Below are 20,488 nucleotides of genomic sequence, written 5' to 3' on the forward strand. Positions count from 1 at the left end.
TTTAGTTTTTAAAGCCTTAAGTTTTAATGAACCACAATTTATCAACAGGTGGCTAATCCCCTATAGCACGACACGGTCTCTACGCTCGACCTCTTATAATCTCCTCTCCGTTCCCTCAATGAAAGTTATAGGAATCAGGCGGCACGATATGTTTTCAGTTATGGCCCCCCATTCATGGAATCTCTTACCCCAATACATTAGAGAATTAAAAGATTTAACCTTATTCAAAAAAACTCTAAAAACATTTTTCTTTAAAGATGCTTATGACTCTTAGTATATACATCATCGATTTCTATTTAAGCAGCTAAAATTACCCCCCTTTTTTTGTTCTTTCCTTTTATGTTTTTCCTTCTCTCCTATCCAAACATTGTAACTTTTTCCCCACTTACCCTCACAATTCTTGTAAGTTTTAACCCATAACAAAAGTTATTTTATATGTTAACACCAATATTTTATTTGTATATTTTACTATGTTGTACATCGCCTAGCAATTTAAATAGGCGATTCATTAAGAACAAATAAACTTGAAACTTGAAACTTTTGTGAGATCCAGGAGAGCCACAAAATGAAATGTTCCTGAAGTACATGAAACCTCAGATGTTTCTTGTGGCCAGATTATGCTTTTGTGAGATCCAGAGAGGCAAGAAACGGAGACGCTGCTGCAATGACTACCGTATTTTCACGCATATAACGCGCGCGTTATACGCGTTTTTACCTACCGCGCATACCCCTCGCGCGTTATATGCGTGAGCGCGGTATACAAAAGTTTTTAAACATAGTTCCCACCCCGCCCGACGCCCGATTCACCCCCCCAGCAGGACCGCTCGCACCCCACCCCGAACGACCGCTCGCACGCGCTCCCACCCGCACCCGCATCCACGATCGGAGCAAGAGGGAGCCCAAGCCCTCTTGCCCGGCCGACTCCCCGACGTCCGATACATCCCCCCCCCCGCAGGACCACTCGCACCCCCAACCCGAAGGACCGCCGACTTCCCGACAATATCGGGCCAGAAGGGAGCCCAAACCCTCCTGGCCACGGCGACCCCCTAACCCCACCCCGCACTACATTACGGGCAGGAGAGATCCCAGGCCCTCCTGCCCTCGACGCAAACACCCCTCCCCCCAACGACTGCCCCCCCCAAGAACCTCCGACCCCCCCCCAGCTGACCCGCGACCCCCCTGGCGACCCCCACGACCCCCCACCCCCCTTCCCCGTACCTTTGGTAGTTGGCCGGACAGACGGGAGCCAAACCCGCCTGTCCGGCAGGCAGCCAACGAAGGAATGAGGCCGGATTGGCCCATCCGTCCTAAAGCTCCGCCTACTGGTGGGGCCTAAGGCGCGTGGGCCAATCAGAATAGGCCCTGGAGCCTTAGGTCCCACCTGGGGGCGCGGCATGAGGCACATGGGCCCAACCCAACCATGTGCCTCAGGCCGCGCCCCCAGGTGGGACCTAAGGCTCCAGGGCCTATTCTGATTGGCCCACGCGCCTTAGGCCCCACCAGTAGGCGGAGCTTTAGGACGGATGGGCCAATCCGGCCTCATTCCTTCGTTGGCTGCCTGCCGGACAGGCGGGTTTGGCTCCCGTCTGTCCGGCCAACTACCAAAGGTACGGGGAAGGGGGGTGGGGGGGGTCGTGGGGGTCGGCCAGGGGGGTCGCGGGTCGGCTGGGGGGGCGGTCGGAGGTTCTTGGGGGGGCGGTCATTGGAGGGGAGGGGGGTTTGCGTCGAGGGCAGGAGGGCCTGGGATCCCTCCTGCCCGTAATGTAGTGCGGGGTGGGGTTAGGGGGTCGCCGTGGCCAGGAGGGTTTGGGCTCCCTTCTGGCCCAACTACACAAAGGTACGGGGAAGGCGGGTGGGGGTGTCGTGGGGGTCGGCCAGGGGGGTCGCGGGTCGGCTGGGGGACAGGCGGAGGTTCTTGGGGGGGGGGGCGGTCGTTGGGGGGAGGGGGTTTGCGTCGAGGGCAGGAGGGCCTGGGATCCCTCCTGCCCGTAATGTAGTGCGGGGTGGGGTTAGGGGGTCGCCGTGGCCAGGAGGGTTTGGGCTCCCTCCTGGCCCGATATTGTTGGGGAGTCGGCAGTCCTTCGGGGTGGGGGTGCGAGTGGTCCTGCCGGGGGGGGGATGTATCGGACGTCGGGGGAGAGGGGCATCAGGCTTTCAGGATGGGGACAGACCTTCAAGGGGGGACAGGACTTCAAGGGGGGACAGTGCACGGAAAGTCAGGGGGGGTGAACGGAGAGTCGGGACAGCGCACGGAAAGTCAGGGCAGTGCACGGAAGTCAGAGGGGGTGAACGGAGAGTCGGGACAGCGCACGGAAAGTCAGGGCAGTGCACGGAAGTCAGGGGGGGTGAACGGAGAGTCGGGACAGCGCACGGAAAGTCAGGGCAGTGCACGGAAGTCAGGGGGGGTGAACGGAGAGTCGGGAATCATGCGCGGTATACCCGTGAGCGCGGTATACAAAAGTTTTTGTACATATCATCGTGATTTCTGCGCGCTATACCCGTGTGCGCGTTTTACACGGGTGCGCGTTATTTGCGTGAAAATACGGTAAATGGACCATTTCCATGTGGAAACATGGGATTCTCAGAAACATATTGATGGCCTTGAGATCCAAGATAGGCTTCTTGTCTTCTGTGTTTTTCTTGGGCACAATGAAGTACATGGAGTATCTATCTGCCTCAGCCCAATTTGTCGTCAGGGACAGGAGCCTTTGGAGTGTGGCTCAGACCTTGGCCTCTTTCTGGCTAGAGAATCAAGGAGCAAATCTGCATTATGATGATAAAACGCTATCTTGTGACCCACTCAGATGATGTTCACCACCACTGGTCTAAGGAAATTCTCTTCCACTCCCTCTGAAACACCGACAGGCTCCCTCTATGTGCGGAGATGTATGTGGCTGCCAATTTGGCATCATTGGAGGGCAGGTAGACATGAGACCCCCCCCCCCGAGGACTGCTGGTGCCTGGGGTTGCTAAATCGCTGTCTGTAACCTTGGAAGGATCTCTAGGTATAGGAACTCTGGTGCTACTGACAAGATGAAAAATATCTCTACTCCTTCCTGGGGGATCAGCACGGTTTGTTCTCTGGCAGAGACTTAGGGTGGTGATCCATCACACTGGCCACGAGATTGTCTAGGCCCTTACCGAAAAGCCACTTAAGACAGTCTGCTTAAAGTTGCCTTGGAGGCTGTACAGCCCACTGCCTGATCCAGAGCATTCTGCAAGTAGAGACCATATATGCCGATACCTTGCTCATGACCCTGATAAGGTCATATAGGGCATCTAACAAAGGAAAAAGTTCAACAAAAGCTGCAGTGAAAATGAGTGACCAAATAAAAAACAAAAGGAACTGCAGACGAAATGTACAAGATGCAGGCCATGTTTATTATATCAAATATCAATGCAATTAAATATTACCACCCTTCAAACAAACCTAAGACCCGACACAGTCCATGTTTCGATAAACATACCTTCTTCAGGGGTTTGACTGAAACTGCAAATATAAAAATGATAGTAAACATAGGCCTGTAAAAACTCTGGAATGAGTGCGCACCGACAAACTCGGCAAAAAACTTCCACTGAAGTGAAACAAGCTTTGTTAATTTAACATAATTGTCTTTATTTAATTTACTGTTTATTTTTTTTATATATCCAGGATGTGGTGGGTGGGAGGATATCTTTTTGGTTTATTTCTTGATTGAATTGCTGGAAGGAAAGGGAGGGATTTTTTTTTCTGTAATGATATTGATGGAATTTGAGTGCTTATGTTGATGATTAATGTTTGTAAACTTCATGGCACTTTGTATTAGTTTTGAAAATTAATAAAGATTAAAAAAAAAAATTCCTTCTATTTGTTTTAAAAGTATTATCATTTAATTTCATTAAGTGTCCCCCTAGTGTTTTACCCATTCTACACCACTTAGTATTTTGTAGTCCTCAATCATATTCCCCTCCCCCTCAGTCGTCTCTCTTCCAGTCTGAACCGCCCTAATCTCTTCAGCTTTTCCTTATGAGAGGAGTTCCATCCCCTTTATGTCAGTTTAGATGAAAGAAGAATCACATTTGGTAAGCAGGATAGAATTATAAGCAAACTGATCACTCAGTTTTGAAGAAAAGAAAAGAAAAAAAAAATGGGAGGGGGGTGTAAGGAAAAATTATGTTCTTACTTGTTAATTTTCTTTCCTTTAGATGCAGCAGATGAATCCAGAGACCAATGGGATAGCACACATCTACCAGAAGGTGGAGATAGAGAAACTGATTAACAGGTGGTCCTATTGGCTGGCACGCCTCCTGCATCTTCAGTATTGTTCCTGGCCCAAGCATCCGTAACCATCAATATGCTTAGCATGTATAAAACTTCTTTCCCATAACAAATTTCAAAGGTAATAATACAGAATGCAACTATCAATAATAAGACTTCAAAAGTTGCAAAAAAAAAAAAAAAATAAATAAAAAAAGTTCGACAGACAATATCCAGAAAGGGTAGGGCTCTGGATTCATCTGCTGCGTCTAAAGGAAAGAAAATTAACAGGTAAGAATATAATTTTTCCTTCCTTAGCAACAGCAGCAGATGAATCCAGAGACCAATGAGATGTAGCAAAACAATCTTCAATCTGGGTGGGAAGCAACTTCCGCAACAACCGAAGCACTAAACGCAGCCTCCGCATGTATCCCCACATCCAACCAGTAATGCTGAGATAAAGTATTCTTAGAAGACCAAGAGGCCGCATGGCAAAACTCCTCCAAGGAAAAAAAACCTCTGGATTGAGTCCAAGAAGTTGCCATCGCTCTAGCTGAATGGTCATGAAGTTCTTCCACCAACCGCTTCCCTGCCATCAAGTAAGCGTAAAGAATGTCTTCCTGGACCCTTCGAGCGATGGAGGCTTTGGACGCTGCCATAAGTTTGTCGCGTCCCTTGAAGAATACAAAGAGGTGATCTAAACGACTAAAAGTCGTTAGAAACCTAGATTATGGAGAATACTACGCACTTTTAAGAAACACAGTGATGAAACGCTCGCCTCCCCATTCTTCCTCCCAGGAAGAAGGAAGGAAAAGTGAGAGCGGCATAAAAGAAAGGATAACACCACTTTAGAAAGAAATTGTAGTACTGTCCGAATTGACACCCCAGAATTTGTAAATCAAAAATAAAAATCCCCGCCGTACAAGGCCTGCAACTCAGAAAACCGCCAAGCCGAAGCCATGGCCTTAAGAAACACCATGCTCAACGTCACAGCCTTTTAGAGTCTCAAAAGACAAGGTTGAAACAGCCTTCTGTGAACTGGAAAGAAGTACCTTAAGACTGTACTCCGGACAGGGCTTCTTAAGAGGTGTACAAATATACTGTACCCCTTTTAGGAACTGAACTACATGAAGCTGAGAAGTAAGCGAAGAGCGAGATACCTAGCCCTTGTAACAAGCTAAGATTGCCACTTGAAGCTGAAGGGAATTGAATGCTAAGCTCTTGGCAATACGCTTGTGCCAAAAAAACAAACATACAAAAAAAAACAAAACATAGAAGTCTGGAAGGGTGCCAATGTTGAGAAGTACCCAAGAAAAGAAAAGCCTCCAAACGGTAGCATAAGCCACAAGTGAAGACATCTGTATCTTCTGGAGAAGATAAGAAATAACCTGGTTCGCATAACCCTTATACGTCAGCCATGACATTTCAAAAGCTAGGTCATATTACCAAAGTAGGATGAATATCCATGTTGATTGGACCCTAAGTGAGTAAATCCGGAGATACCGGGAATCTCAACAGTTCGACTGTTGAAAGACTCATCAGATCTGCATAGCAAGGACGGTGCAGGCAATCCGGAGATTCTCTGATTACTGTGCCCTGAAAGCTAGCTTGAGATGGCAAATCCATCCAATCATCAGCCAGGGGAAAACACTTAAAAAAGAGAAACCAGAGGCGAGAAAGAAGCAATACTGCTACCCCCTCTGACTGCCACTCCCTGCGTTTGCTGAAGAAGCTAGGAAGCTTTGAATTTCGAGATGAGGCCATGAGGTCTAAGTCTAGGAGATCTCACCTTTATACAAAGAGCTGGAATGTTTGAGCGAATAGTTCCCAATTTCCAGGATGTAGAAGATTTTACTACTACTACTACTGTTTGTTATTTCTAAAGCGCTGAAAGGCATACACAGCGCTGTACATTTTAACATACAATAGGCGGCCCCTGCTAAGATTTTATGGTGAGAAAGTCTATCTAAACCAGGGGTCCACAAAGTCCCTCCTCGAGGGCCGCAATCCAGTCGGGTTTTCAGGATTTCCCCAATGAATATGCATGAGATCTATGTGCATGCACTGCTTTCAATCCTCAAACCCCGACTGGATTGCAGCCCTCAAGGAGGGACTTTGGGGACCCCTGATCTAAACCCTTTTCCTATCCTGTAAAATGATGCGCTGACAGAAGAGGAAGATGAGATTCCACCCATTGAAGTAGAACAATTACTTTACTCGCCAACTGAGTACATCACGTACTTTCCTGGCTGTAGAGAAATACTACCGTCATAACACTGTCCTTAAAGACCTTTATCGTCATTCTGGAAGAATGGTCTGAAACTCCTGAAACAGTAGCCTGACCATGCTTCAGTACAGAAGAATGAACGAATACAGAGTCTCCTCTTAATACCATACTCCTTGCACTGAGGATTGAAGCACCGAGTCCCCCAACCCAACAGCCTGGGATGTTTGGTGACTATAAGCCAGTCCAGCAAAGACCGAGGCATGCCTTTGAAAAGATTAATGTCGCTGAGCCTATTGAGCAATGCTTGAGGAGCCTACTAGATACTACAATTTGAGCCCTCAGATACTGGGAACCACTGGAACAAAAGCGACTGCTGAAGCATTCTCACGTGAAAGCGAGTCGAAGTTCCCAGTGGAGTCACCACCATAGTTCCTAGAACCTGTACAGAATTCCCATACTATTGTTCTTGGTGACTGAAGAAGGCAAACCTGAGACTGTAGCCTGTCGCCCCAGTCTCTGGGAAGAAATACATTCCTCTCCTAAGTGAACAACATCCCCCGATATTCCAATAATTAGTACAGGAGAAAAGAGTTATTTGGAAATTTGAAGATTCACATCCAAAGAATTGAAGAAGAAGAAGAAGAAAAAAAAAGTTCACATAAAAGAAATCACCTGTTTGTGTCTGACAAATTGACCTGGCTGGAAGACATCCGAATCAAACAGTCGTCTAAGAAAGAAAGTACCTGAAACTCTTGTTTGCACCAAAACACCACTACTGTCCTCATTTTCTAAAATGTTCGTGGAGCCATGGCTAGGCCAAATGGCATCTGCCAAAACTGATAGCGCTGCTCGATTAGAGCCAAGTGAAGATAGTGCTAATTCGGTGTCCACAGGAAAATTGTAAATATTCTCAGTTTTTCTCCAGAAACAACTAACTCTGAGAAACTAATTTACCAGAATGAGATCCAGCCCCCGTCTGACTAATTCCCCCATCTTAGGTATTATGAAGTAAATGGAATAACTTCCCTTAGTTCCGGAAGAACTAAAACTACTGCCCTGAGCACCAACAACACTTAAAAGGGGTCTCGTATGAACGTATCCTTTGGAAGCTCAATACATGGTGACTCCAAGAAAGAATCTGAAATGGGAGGAGCAAAGTTGAAAGCATCCTGAAAAATACCCAAAGCCCCCTGACCTATCATAGTGTCTCCCCCCCCTCATGATGAAGCATAAAGAGTTACCAGAGGAAGAGAAGACCCCTTCAGAATGAAGATCATATGGTCATGGAACGGCTGGACAAGAGCTGTAAATTCTGGAAGAAAGGAACTAGAGAATGACACGGGGAGAAAATCTGTCCCCGGCCCACCATCCTCTGCACCGCTCCGTCACCGCCATTCCCTTCACCGCCCCGTCACCGTCATCCCTTTCACAGCTCCGTCACCGCCACTGCCATCCCATTCACCGCCCCGTCACCGTCCCCACAGCATCCATAAGCCTTAGCACTGTAATATTTAGCTTATTCCTTTCTTATAAATCAAAGTTCCTGCTGCTGAACTAGAGAAAGAGATGTTCAGCTGGCAGGGCTTTGTTTATAAATTTTTATCAACACAACTAATTACTTTATCCTAAAGCAAAAAATAAATAAATAAATAGAATTTTTTTTCTACCTTTGTTGTCTGGTTTCTGCTTTCCACATCTTCTCATTCAATTCCTTCCATCCACTGTGTGTCTTCTCTCTGCGTCTTCCATTTGCTGTTACTGTGCCTCTCCCTTCACCCTCCCCCAATTGGTCTAGCACCCATCTTCTTCCCTCCGCTCCCCCATAGTCTGGCATCTGTCTTCTTCCCTTCCAGCATCTTCTCCCCACTATGTCTTCCACATTTCCCTTCAGGGTCTGTTCCTCTCTACCCTCTTTTAATGTCTGTTGTATTCCTTTCCACCACCATCCTTCCCTCCCTCCTTTACAATCTGTTCCTTTCTACCACCCTTCAGCTCCTCTTGCGTGGCCTATCTATCTACCTCCCTCCCTCTTATTTTCGTGGCACGTTACAATGTAATTTGTGTAAGCCGCTGGAGCCTGCGAGCTCTGTCCCTGTCCCATTCCCACAAACTATCTCGCTTCTGTGTTCCTATTTTCCCCATTTCTAATATCTCTCCTATGTATCTGCCAATGCCCCTCCCCTGTGTCCATATACCCATCCCCATGGCATGACCCCTTTATGTCTCTGTCCCTATGCCCCATGCACATAATTTCCCCTCTTTCTGTTACCTTCCTCTGTCCAGATTTCCCCTATCTTCCTCTTCCATACCAGCGTGTCTGTTCTTTTCAATCCCATCTAGCTTCTTTCCCTCTTTCTCCCCCCCCCCCCTGCTTCCAGCATCTGGCTCACCTGCCTGTCTTCTCCTTTCTTTCCTGCTGTGGGTTTCTTTCTTTCCCTCTTCATCCCCTTGACCCAGAATATTTTTTCCTTTCACTCCCTCCTTCCTAGTATGAGCCGGGAACAAACGCCATCTCATGGTCTAGCAGCCCCCACCTACCCGATCGCAACGTTTAGCCAGCTCCCTCCCTCTACCTCACCTTAAATTCTGAGTTTGCCGGCTTCCATTTTCCTGAGCCGCACGCGTTCAAAAAGCCGTGCACGCGCGGCTGCGCAAGTCTATCAAGCTTCTCCTCTCCTGCAACTTCCTATTTCCGGTTGCGTCAGAGGAGAAGCTTGATGGACTCACGCAGCCACGCGTGCACGGCTTTTTGAACGCGTGCGGCTCAGGAAAATGGAAGTCGGCAAACTCAGAATTTAAGGTGAGGTAGAGGGAGGGAGCTGGCTAAACGCTACGGGCGGGCGGTGGCTGCGGGGACCGCGCGATCCTAAATGCCTCACTGCGGAGACAAGACCATTCACCGCTCCACGGGCGGTGAATGGCCTTGTCCCCGTCCCCGCAACGACTGTTATTTTTCATTCCCCGTTCCGGCGGGTTACCCATGGCTAAACGCTGCTAGCCGCGGGTAACCGCCACCGTGTCATTCTCTAAAAGGAACTTTCCCACAAAATTCCAGCTTTGCGATGTAAGATGGAGTATGTTGGAATTTGAAAACTCCATGCAATGTTAGCCAAAAACTTACTGCCTTTAAAATGAAAACGTACTACATGTAATCTAGAAACTGCATTGACCGCCCCATGGGAAACAATCTGCACCCTAATTGTTATCAGACACAGCTCACATCCCTAAAGAGAGCTTCAGGGATGATTCCAACAGTCACATAGCGTTTGCTACTCTGTGGGTGTGAGAGAATAGGTAACTTGTCCCTGGTTAGAAAGAGCCACACAGTTCTTCCTGCCAGTTTGAGGGACTGTCTAGCAGGTGCCATGAGAAGATGGCAACTTGAAAAATCTGTGCGAGAAGCTTTGAAACTTGCAGTCCCTGGCACCCTAGAAATAGAAAAGACAGTTCTGCACACATAAAGATGTGAAGTACCGTTATAACCCTAGAGACTCCCCCACTTCGTAATCTATTCGTACTACGTTCAGGAATCAATTCTATAGTGCTACCAGACACACACAGCTCTGCACAAAGGCTCAAAGAATAAGAAAACCTCTAAACCTCCATATAGACTCACCCTTCAGGGATCCCAAGAGAGGCAAGAAGATACCCATATGAAACACAGGGTACTCTCATGCCGCTGAAATCACTGTGCAGCAATTTGCCTTCTGCTGACCCATAACGGCAAAAAACTGAGATTGGGCGGCTGAGCACAGGGCAGAAACCCTTTCTTAAGCACCGTGAGGCATAACAGTACAGTCACGACTAAAGTAGTTAAGTCTTTTCAAGTAGAGAGAGTGGGGACACACACACACAAGGTATATCACCGCAACAGTGGCAAAAGCTGTTTATACACTCCCAAGGCATAGAACCTCCGAAAACAGGGAAGCTGCAGGATACAGTGACCTAGGTCAGCTGCAAAATAAACCCCATGAACGCTGCGGTGCTCCCCTGTTTCATGCCGAAATGAGCCAACCATTAAAATATTTTTCCCACTGTCATGGCATAAAATGCTTAAAATGAATATTGGAGAGAAATAAATGAATGCTGCTTCGTTCTCCTCAACTTAGGAAAATAAGCGCACACCTCTAGCGCTCAGTCAGCAACCGGCTATGTGAAGAACACATCTGGAGCCATCCAAATATTCACTTCCACCCAGTCGCGGGAACTGCCAAGCAGAGTCCGCCTTTGGGAGAAATCCCACTACCGCTGTGCCGCTGCTGCCAGAGTATGAAAACAAATGAGCCTACAACATGCGGGAAGGCACCAGTTCCGTCAATGGAGCTCTATCCATACACCCAAAGCCTTTTATTGAATAAACTTCATACAAATGTAAATTTACTTCTCAGTCGCTAAACCATTTCCACAACTCTACAAAAGATAGCGTTTGATAAAAAACATATTCCTTCTATAGACTCACACCGAACCTACAGCTTCACCACAACCAGAAACCAAAAAAGAAGTTCAAATAAAACATATATTCACAACTTTGTTGACAGTGCCGGCAGAAGTCAGTTGGTCAGCACTATGAGGGCAGAAATGTTTAATAGTCACTGTGGTCTCTTTCTTTTTTTATAGTGAAGGGAAAGAAGAAAAATCGAAACCCAATCAGACTCTCTATCATTGGAGGAAGGGTGAGGCAGAAATCTGGGGGGCCCAAGTGTAACCCTAAGCCGGACACCCCTGCCTCACTGAAGAGAAACCTCAACAGGAGAAATAGAATTGCCGTCTCACTTTCCTTGCTCTGAGAAAAGTGTCAATACTACTGCTGTGGACTAACTCCTCTGAACTCTCAAGAGCCAAGCTGTAAGCAAAAAAGGTCTCTATTTCCATTAGAACTGATCCTTGCCTCAACAGATCCGCGAGACATGAAGGTAGAGAGGTATCTCCACCATTAGTCTCACCAGGTGAGCATACCAAAGCTGCCGAGGTCATTAAAATAAATTGACCTGGGTGCATGGCATCTAGTGTGTGCAGCTCTTTCCTGCAACTGAAAAAAAAGCTAGCCACTTTCATGTTAAAACTAGTCCACCACCACCTCAAATTCCTGTGTTCTCATTTACCATTTGCCTGGATTTAAGCACATTTGACTAAGGAAATCCATCTTGACAATGTCCATTCCCACAATGTGAGTAGCAGACAAGGTTCAAAAATGAATTGTCAACCTACACTTTCACTGACACTTGATCACTCTTGATGCTGCCTTGTTGGTTGAGATAGGCATGGCTGTGGCACTGTCTGACATGACCCAGACTGACCATCTTACACCAGTAGGAGAAACTTATCAGGCTAAGCATACCGCCCTGGCCTCTAAGCAATTGATTTTGCAGGCTGTAGTTTCTACTGCTTCTGCACTACCTAGCTTTGACAGTGTGTCCCCAGCCAGAGAGACTGGCATCCATTGTGACTCATCCACCAAGGAGCAGAAGAATTGGTTTGTAGAGAGGTAGCATGGTAAATGGCTGCTATCTGCTTAACTGGAGATCACAATTCACTTGTCTGGGATGGTCCAGCAGAATAAGTAAATAGCATTTATTCCTAGAAAAGACCTTTAATACTCAGGTTTTTACTGTGTTCTAAAATATATAAGATATAACATAGAAAGAAATATATTAACATACATTCTCTCCCCAGCCATAGTCAGCAGATTCCACCTCTAACTTCAATCCAACAAACAAAAACCTCCCACCAGCCAGTCAATCACATCTCACCTAATTGGCTGCTCGCCCCCACCCACTTGTGCATCTCCCTCCTTGTTTATCACTTTTAGTCTCTCTCAGTGCTGCCCTGAACAGCTAATGCTTTCTGGAATCACATGGCCCTCTTGTTTTAGCTGTATAAAATCTTACTTCTGTGCTGTTCTTATGAGACAAATTGACAGAATACAAGCACTACATGACTTATGCTCAGACCACATGCTGTACCTGTAGAGATTGCAAGAGAGAGAGAGAGACAGTAGTACACAAGGACCCCAGTATCTCCCTCTACTTTGCCTTTGCTCCCTTAGCGTAGGTACAGGTGCCAAATTATACATAAGTATGTTAAATTTTGCAAGGGAGGGACATTCTATGTCAATTCTGCATAACTCCCCCAGGTGTAAAGCAGATACCCATGCTGTACCTTGCTGGCAACTTGGCTTTCCATGATCTTATTCTGCAGTGTCTGTGCATGGAGCTCTGTTGTCTGCAGTTCAGATATATATTGGTCAGGTGCTGTTTCATACTGATTCTGACGGTGATGCTGTGTCTCTGTCAGATTCTGGGAAGAGAATGAGATTCCATTACAATAATCTTATACTGTATCATCGTTTTTATTCCTGTCAAACCTATTGATGTTTCTATAATTGAGGAGGATGACAACAAATCAGTTTCACTAAACCCAAGTCATTTTTAACTGCCTAATAGTCTCTAAGCAGTAATCCAAAGAAAGGAAACTACACACCTACAAAAAAAAAAAAAAAAAAATCATTTTTCATTTAAAAAATTCTTTCCAGTCCCAAACCATCAATTTAAACTCCTGTCCCTTGCAGTCTATTACAAAAGAGGAGCTAAAAGTGGAGCTGATAAACTCCCAAAACCAAGTTTATTACATAACGTAAACCAATCATTAGAAACTCAATGAAGAAAAACAAGCCGATGAACTATACAAAAAGGTCTATTTGGTGTACTGAACAACAACAATGAATAAGATAAGCTGGCAACCTGTGTATAGCAATGGTTTGTTGACAGGTAGTGCAGTGTAAGATGACAACTGATGGTGCTGATATAACCAGCAATAACAATAAGCAGGAACAGCAAATCCAGTGTGCCAAGCCAACTAGCAGACGGTAGCATGGAAAATGACGATGAGAGAAACAAGAGACCCTATACGGTCTGTGTTTCAGCAGATATGATGGACTTCATGAGGGGTCCTATAGAAATGTATGTAAGAATGTAGAAGTTATGATGATGAGTTAGACTGTTATGAAAAAAATAATAAGCGAAGTAATGTGAAATCGAATAATCATTAAAACAACCAAGTGAGTCAATAAAAGTGAAATCAAATATGATAATATAAAATTAGAAATGGTATATAATAAAATAAATAGAAGTGAGGAGGTGAATCGTGGTCAAGCTCACACCTATGTTTTAAATTTAATAGCAACGTTATGTTTTATTTAACAGTTGTTTTCTTGCTGTTCTGTCTAAAAAATGAAAATTTTGGACTTTCATGAGAGCGCTTTGTTTGATTGTTTGATTTCTTGCCTAGCTGTATTGCTTATTTGTATTATTGTTTCTACAGTGTTGTTCCCTTTTGGCTTGGTTGCTGATTGTGTGTCTTGTGATTTGTTCCTACAATAAAAATATATTAAAAAAAAAAAAAATAGTCCTCTGCTCTGGAGTTATATATCATCTGCCTCATCCTTACAAGTGCTTTGGAAGATAAATATAAGTAGTTTTAAGATTAAGAACAGCAGTTTGGTTCATTGTTACTCATTGAAATCACTACTAGCCCATGCATTACTCAACAGGAAAGTGTTGCAAAGGGCTAGGAAACAAGAACAGATTAATCTCTCTCTAAAGATATATCACTATTAGTCACAATGATAAAACAGCTATGCACTGTTCACTTAAAGGGGAGAAAAAGCACTGCAGTTAAAACAATGTAACTATTACCCTCCAAAAACTATTCTTGTAACAAGTCTAGAGTGCAGATGTGACCAAGTATCTAGAGAACAGTATTAGAAGAATGCAAGTTACTTCATGCGTCAGCTTTGGAAATCTAACTGAAGTAGACTTAAAAGTTGCCTAGAAATTTTGCCTTCCACCCTTCTACATTCAAAACTGCTAGAGCAAAAACATAAGAACATAAGCAGTGCCTCTGCCAGGTCAGACCACAGGTCCATCCCGCCCAGCAGTCCGCCCCTGCGGCGGCCCAACAGGTCATGACCTGCCTTAAATCACCAGAAGGGGCCCCCTTGCCCCCTAGGTTTCTCATCGAAGTCCTATCTTCCCATCAAAGTCCTAACCCTCCGGCCTTGCACCTGCACGACCTGGTGAGCTGTCTATACTTATGCAACACCCCAGCACCTCCCTCAGTACCCCACGATCCCCTTTTCCCTCAGGAATCCGTCCAATCCCTGTTTGAATCCCTGTACTGTACTCTGCCGGATCACTTCCTCCGGGAGCGCATGCCATGTGTCCACGACCCTTTGGGTGAAGAAAAACTTCCTTGCATTTGATTTGAACCTATCCCCCTTCAGTTTCTCTGAGTGCCCCCTTGTACCTGTTGTCCCTTTTAGTCTGAAGAACCTGTCCCTGTCCACCCTCTCTATGCCCCTAAGTATTTTGAAGGTCTCTATCATATCCCCCCTGAGCCTCTTTTCCAGAGAGAAGAGCCCCAGTTTATCCAGCCTCTCGGTGTATGGGCAGTTTTCCAGCCCTCTTACCAGTTTCGTTGCCCTCCTTTGGACTCTCTCAAGAACTGCCATGTCCTTCTTGAGGTGCGGCGACCAAAATTGAACGCAGTATTCCAGATGTGGGCGCACCATCGCTCGATACAGCGGCATGATGACTTCCCGCGTCCTGGTTGTTATGCCCCTCTTGATGATGCCCAGCATCCTGTTGGCTTTCTTCGAGGCTGCTGCACACTGTGCAGATAGTTTCATGGATGGATCCACTAGCACACCCAAGTCTCTCTCAAGTCCGGTGTCTCCCAGCAATCCCCCCCCCCCATTTTATACTCGAACAACGGGTTCTTTTTCCCTATGTGCATGACCTTGTATTTTTAAAGCGCATTTGCCATTTGTTTGCCCAGTCCTCCAGCTTATCGAGGTCCCTTTGCAGTTCCTCACACTCCTCCCTAGTCCTAACTCTGGCGCAGAGTTTGGTATCGTCTGCAAATTTTATAACCTCACACTTTGCCTCCGTTTCCAGGTCATTGATAAATATGTTGAAGAGTAGCGGCCCCAGCACCGATCCCTGCGGCACACCGCTCGTGACTCCCCGCCAGTCAGAATATTGGCCCTTTACTCCGACCCTCTGTAGTCTACCTGACAACCAGTGCTTGATCCACTAAGGCAGTGTTTTTCAACCTTTTTTGGGCAAAGGCACACTTGTTTCATGAAAAAAATCACGAGGCACACCACCATTAGAAAATGTTAAAAAATTTAACTCTCTGCCTATATTGACTATATATAAAGTAATTCTCTTGAATAGGAATCAAATAAACACAAAGAAAGTATTTTATAATTACTTTATTACAAAATAAAAATTATAAAATACTTTATTCAGTGCGAAACCTGGGCCTGTTTGGCTGAACACAAAGCTGATATTCTGGCTGGAATCGAAGAAAGACACACACGTAGCTCTTCGTCAACAGCTCTCAGTCTCTCTCTGTATTTGGTTTTTATAGCATACAAAAATAGACAAATATACCCTCCATCCTTTTTATTAAACCACAATAGCAGTTTTTAGCGCAGGGAGCTGCGCTGAATGTCCAGCGCTGCTCTTGACGCTCATAGGCTCCCTGCGCTAAAAACCACTATTGCGGTTTAGTAAAAGGTGACCATATTGTAAAATATAGACAGCAGATATAAATTCAGAACTGTGCATAGTAAGTGAAGGGAAGTTTTCATCTCTGGGAATTTACCCAGTTAACTATTAAGTTATTTGGGCAAATTCCTTTGAAAACTGTGGTAATACTGCCTCCACTTTGCTAAATTTAAAATAAAATCATTTTTCCTACCTTGTCTGGTGATTTCTGGTTGCACTTTCTTCTTCTGACTGTGCATCCAATCTTTCTTCCCTTCTATCAGCCTGTATGCTTTCTCTCCTCCACACCTCATTCTCTCCCCCAACTTTTTCTTCCTCTCTCCCTGACCTTTCTTTCTTTTTTTCTGTTTCTCTTCTTTCCTTCTGTTTCCCTGCCTGCCCCCTTTCTTTCTTTCTTTCTCCCTGCCGTTCCCCAAGCCACTGCCGCTGCCATCGGGGAACAGGACCCACCAATGGATAACAGGCCCCAAAGCCGACGCATGCTCTCCCTGACGTCAATTCTACAATCGGAGAGGAAGTTCCGCCCAGCCAGGCAGCGATTGGCTGGCCCGAACTTCCTCTCAGACTGCAGAATTGACGTCGGGGAGAGGAAGACTGATAGGTCCGATAGATTAGATCGCCAAGACAAAGTGAGTCCTGGGTGATCGACTCACTTTGCCTTGGCGAGCTACTGGCGCCCCTGCCTCGGGCCCCCTGTCAGCTCCGGGCCCGGCGGCCCTGCGGCACACTAGGCAACATCTCGCGGCACACTAGTGTGCCGCGGAACAGCGGTTGAAAAACACTGCACTAAGGAATAGTTTGTTTACCCACAGAAGAGCAAAATTACTGCAGTTAGAAAAGAACGATTATTATAGGCCAACCTGCAGAAGAGAGCTTCACTGTGGGAATGAAAATTATATTGTTTTCAAATCAGTTACTTGAACAGAGATGAACAAGTGACTAGCAGGGGCTAAGCTACTGATTAAGCACCACACTGATGTTCCTAGAAAGAGAAGGCAAGTCAAATAACCTGAAAGCAAAAGGCTAGTCAAAACTCCTTGTACAGATGGGGGATTATGTCAGGGAAATGTTTGGATGGGAACATCTGTAAGAAGTAGGAAAGCAGTGGGCAAAACTGAAAGGAGCTATTGTAAGGGCAAACTATTTTGTAAGGAAAAGCAAATAAAAGAGGAAACAAATGCCTCTTTAATTCTCAAAAGTAGTAGCTGAGAAGGTAAGGAAATAGAGCTTAGCTTTCATGAACTACAAAAGTTTACAGAAAGAGGAAGATAGCCAGAGCAGGACCACAGAAGACAAATATAAATAGGGATAGAGATGTGGTAGGCCCTGAACAATTTTCAGAGGATTATGTTTGTGAGGAGCTAGCTAAACTAAAGGTGGACAAAGCGATGGGGCCATTCAGAAGTGGCTCTCCACGTGGCAGTACAGGAAGACTGCTCCTGCTCGCTGCTGGACCACCGGGAATCTTAAAAGGTAACTGGGGGATGCAGGAGGGAGGTAAAAGAAAAGAAGTCACAGTTGGCTGAGACAGGAGGGATCTTTCCTATCCCGGCCCACCACTGGACCACCCGGTCTTACAGCAAGCCCAGTCAAGGCTTGCAACAGGTCCGTGAGGGGGTGGGTGGGTACTGACCCGAATATAAGATGAGACCCCCATTTTTGGCCCAAAAATCTTAGCTTTTATTCAAGTATATACGGCAATCCTAAGAAATGCAATGTCATGCATTTGGGCTGCAAAAACCTGAAGGAATGGTACAGTTTAGGGGGTGAAGAATTTTTGTGCATGAAAGAGGAGCAGGACTTGAGTGAGATAGTATGCGATGATCTTAAGGTAGCCAAAGAAGTTGAAAAAGCAATGGTGAAAGCTAGAAAGATGCTTTAGCTGCATAGAGAGAGGAATGGTCAGTAGGAAAAGCACAGTTACTTACCGTAACAGGTGTTATCCAGGGACAGCAGGCAGATATTCTTAACGCATGGGTGACGTCACCGACGGTGCCCCAGTACGGACCTTTTTAACTAGAAAGTTCTAGTTGGCCGCACCGCACATGCACGAGTGCCTTCCCGCCCGATGGAGGAGAGCGTGGTCCCCAGTTAAGATAAGCCAGCTAAGAAGCCAACCTGGGGAGGAGGGTGGGACGTAAGAATATCTGCCTGCTGTCCCTGGATAACACCTGTTACGGTAAGTAACTGTGCTTTATCCCAGGACAAGCAGGCAGCATATTCTTAACGCATGGGTAACCTCCAAGCTAACAGAGAGGGAGGAGTGATGGTTGGCCATTAGGAAAATAAGTTTTGTAACACAGATTGGCCGAAGTGTCCATCCCGTCTGGAGAAGGCATCCAGACAGTAGTGAGTAGTGAACGTGTGAACTGAGGACCAAGTGGCAGCCTTGCAGATTTCCTCGATGGGCATGGAACGGAGGAAAGCCACAGAAGCAGCCATAGCTCTGACCCTGTGAGCCGTGACAGCACCTTCCAGTGAGAGACCGGCCCGAGCATAACAGAACGCAATACAAGCAGCAAGCCAGTTGGAAAGCGTCCGTTTAGAGACAGGACGACCTAGACGGTTAGGATCGAAGGTCAGAAAGAGCTGAGGTGACGAGCGGTGAGCCCTGGTACGGTCAAGGTAGTATGCAAGGGCACGCTTACAATCCAGCGTGTGCAACGCCTGTTTCCCAGGATGAGAATGGGGTTTAGGGAAAAAGACAGGCAACACAATGGACTGGTTGAGGTGAAAAGCCGAGACCACCTTGGGAAGGAATTTAGGATGGGTACGCAGAACCACCTTGTCATGGTGAAAAACAGTGAACGGTGGATCGGCGACCAGTGCATGCATCTCACTAACCCTCCTGGCAGAGGTGATGGCAATGAGGAAAAGCACCTTCCATGTTAGAAGTTTGAGCGAAGTTGTGGTAAGAGGCTCAAAAGGGGGTTTCATGAGGGCTGATAAAACCACATTCAGGTCCCAGACGACCGGAGGAGGCTTCAGAGGTGGTTTGACATTGAAGAGGCCTCTCATGAACCGGGAAACCAGTGGATGAGCCTTGAGAGGTTTTCCGAGGATAGGCTCATGAAACGCAGTGATGGCACTGAGGTGGACTCTGATTGAGGTAGACTTGAGGCCAGCGTCGGACAGAGAGAGCAAATAGTCCAGTACAGGTTCCACCGCTAATGAGGTGGGATCGTGATGATGCAGTAGACACCAAGAGGAGAACCTGGTCCACTTCTGATGGTAACATTGGAGGGTGGCAGGTTTCCTGGAGGCATCCAAAATGCGACAGACAGGCTGAGACAGATTCTCTGGAGAGGTCAGCCCGAGAGAAACCAAGCTGTCAGGTGGAGCGAAGACAGATTGGGATGCAGTAGAGACTGACGTTGCTGCGTAAGTAGAGTAGGAAACACAGGAAGAGGAATGGGCTCCCTGGAGCTGAGCTGAAGCAGGAGGGAGAACCAGTGTTGGCGAGGCCACCGAGGAGCGATGAGAATCATGGTGGCCCTGTCCCTGCGGAGTTTGGATAACGTCCGCAACATCAGAGGTAGTGGAGGAAAGGCATAGAGGAACCGATCCGTCCAGTCGAGCAGGAATGCATCTGGGGTCAGACGATGAGGAGAGAAGAGTCTGGAACAGAACTGGGGCAGCTGATGGTTGTGAGGCGCTGCAAAGAGGTCCACCTGCGGAGTGCCCCAGCGAGCAAAGATGGAGTGGAGTGTTGAAGGGTCCAGAGTCCACTCGTGAGGTTGAAGGATGCGGCTGAGATTGTCGGCCAGGGAGTTCTGTTCGCCCTGGATATAGACAGCCTTGAGGAAGAGATTGCGGGCCGTGGCCCAGGTCCAGATGCTGAGAGCCTCCTGACAAAGGAGGCGAGATCCGGTGCCGCCTTGCTTGTTTATGTAGTACATGGCGACTTGATTGTCTGTGCACAGGAGAAGAACCTGAGGGCAGAGAAGGTGCTGGAAGGCCTTGAGAGCATAGAACATGGCTCTGAGTTCCAGGAAATTGATGTGATGTTGACGCTCCTGAGGGGTCCAGAGTCCCTGGGTGCATAGATCTCCCAGGTGAGCTCCCCACGCATAGGGGGAGGCATCCGTGGTTATGATCATGGAGTGAGGGGGGTAGATGAAAGAGTAGACCCCTGGAAAGATTTGAGGAGTTCAACCACCATTGAAGAGATTGCTGAAGAGACGATGTCACAGAGATGGGATGAGAAAGAAGATCCGTGGTCTGTGACCATTGGTTGGCAAGAGTCCATTGAGGTGTCCTGAGGTGGAGTCGCGCCAGAGGAAGCACATGGACCGTTGAGGCCATGTGGCCCAGGAGGACCATCATCTGTCGGGCAGGAATGGAGTGATGACGGAGCACCTGACGACAGAGGTGAAGCAGGGTCCGTTGACTGTCGGAGGGGAGAAACGCCCTCATTAGTGTGGTGTCGAGAACTGCTCCAATGAACTGAAG

The 20,488-nt window shown here is 46.8% G+C and overlaps 1 protein-coding gene across 10 annotated transcripts in view; it reads right to left on the minus strand.

The window, feature by feature from the left end:
- Window positions 1–20,488, minus strand: part of PDE4DIP (phosphodiesterase 4D interacting protein) — a 533,445-nt gene that overhangs the window by 321,993 nt on the left and 190,964 nt on the right. For all 10 annotated transcript variants that reach the window (XR_004536642.1, XM_033916500.1, XM_033916501.1 and 7 more), the window contains one exon: window positions 12,624–12,761. Coding sequence is in view for 9 of the 10 variants with exons in the window: in XM_033916500.1 (XP_033772391.1) it covers window positions 12,624–12,761 (138 nt within the window). In the remaining variant the exon portion in view is untranslated. The remainder of the gene's footprint in view (window positions 1–12,623; window positions 12,762–20,488) is intronic.

The sequence above is a fragment of the Geotrypetes seraphini genome, chromosome 12 (assembly GCF_902459505.1).
Source record: "Geotrypetes seraphini chromosome 12, aGeoSer1.1, whole genome shotgun sequence".
Lineage (NCBI taxonomy): Eukaryota > Metazoa > Chordata > Amphibia > Gymnophiona > Dermophiidae > Geotrypetes > Geotrypetes seraphini.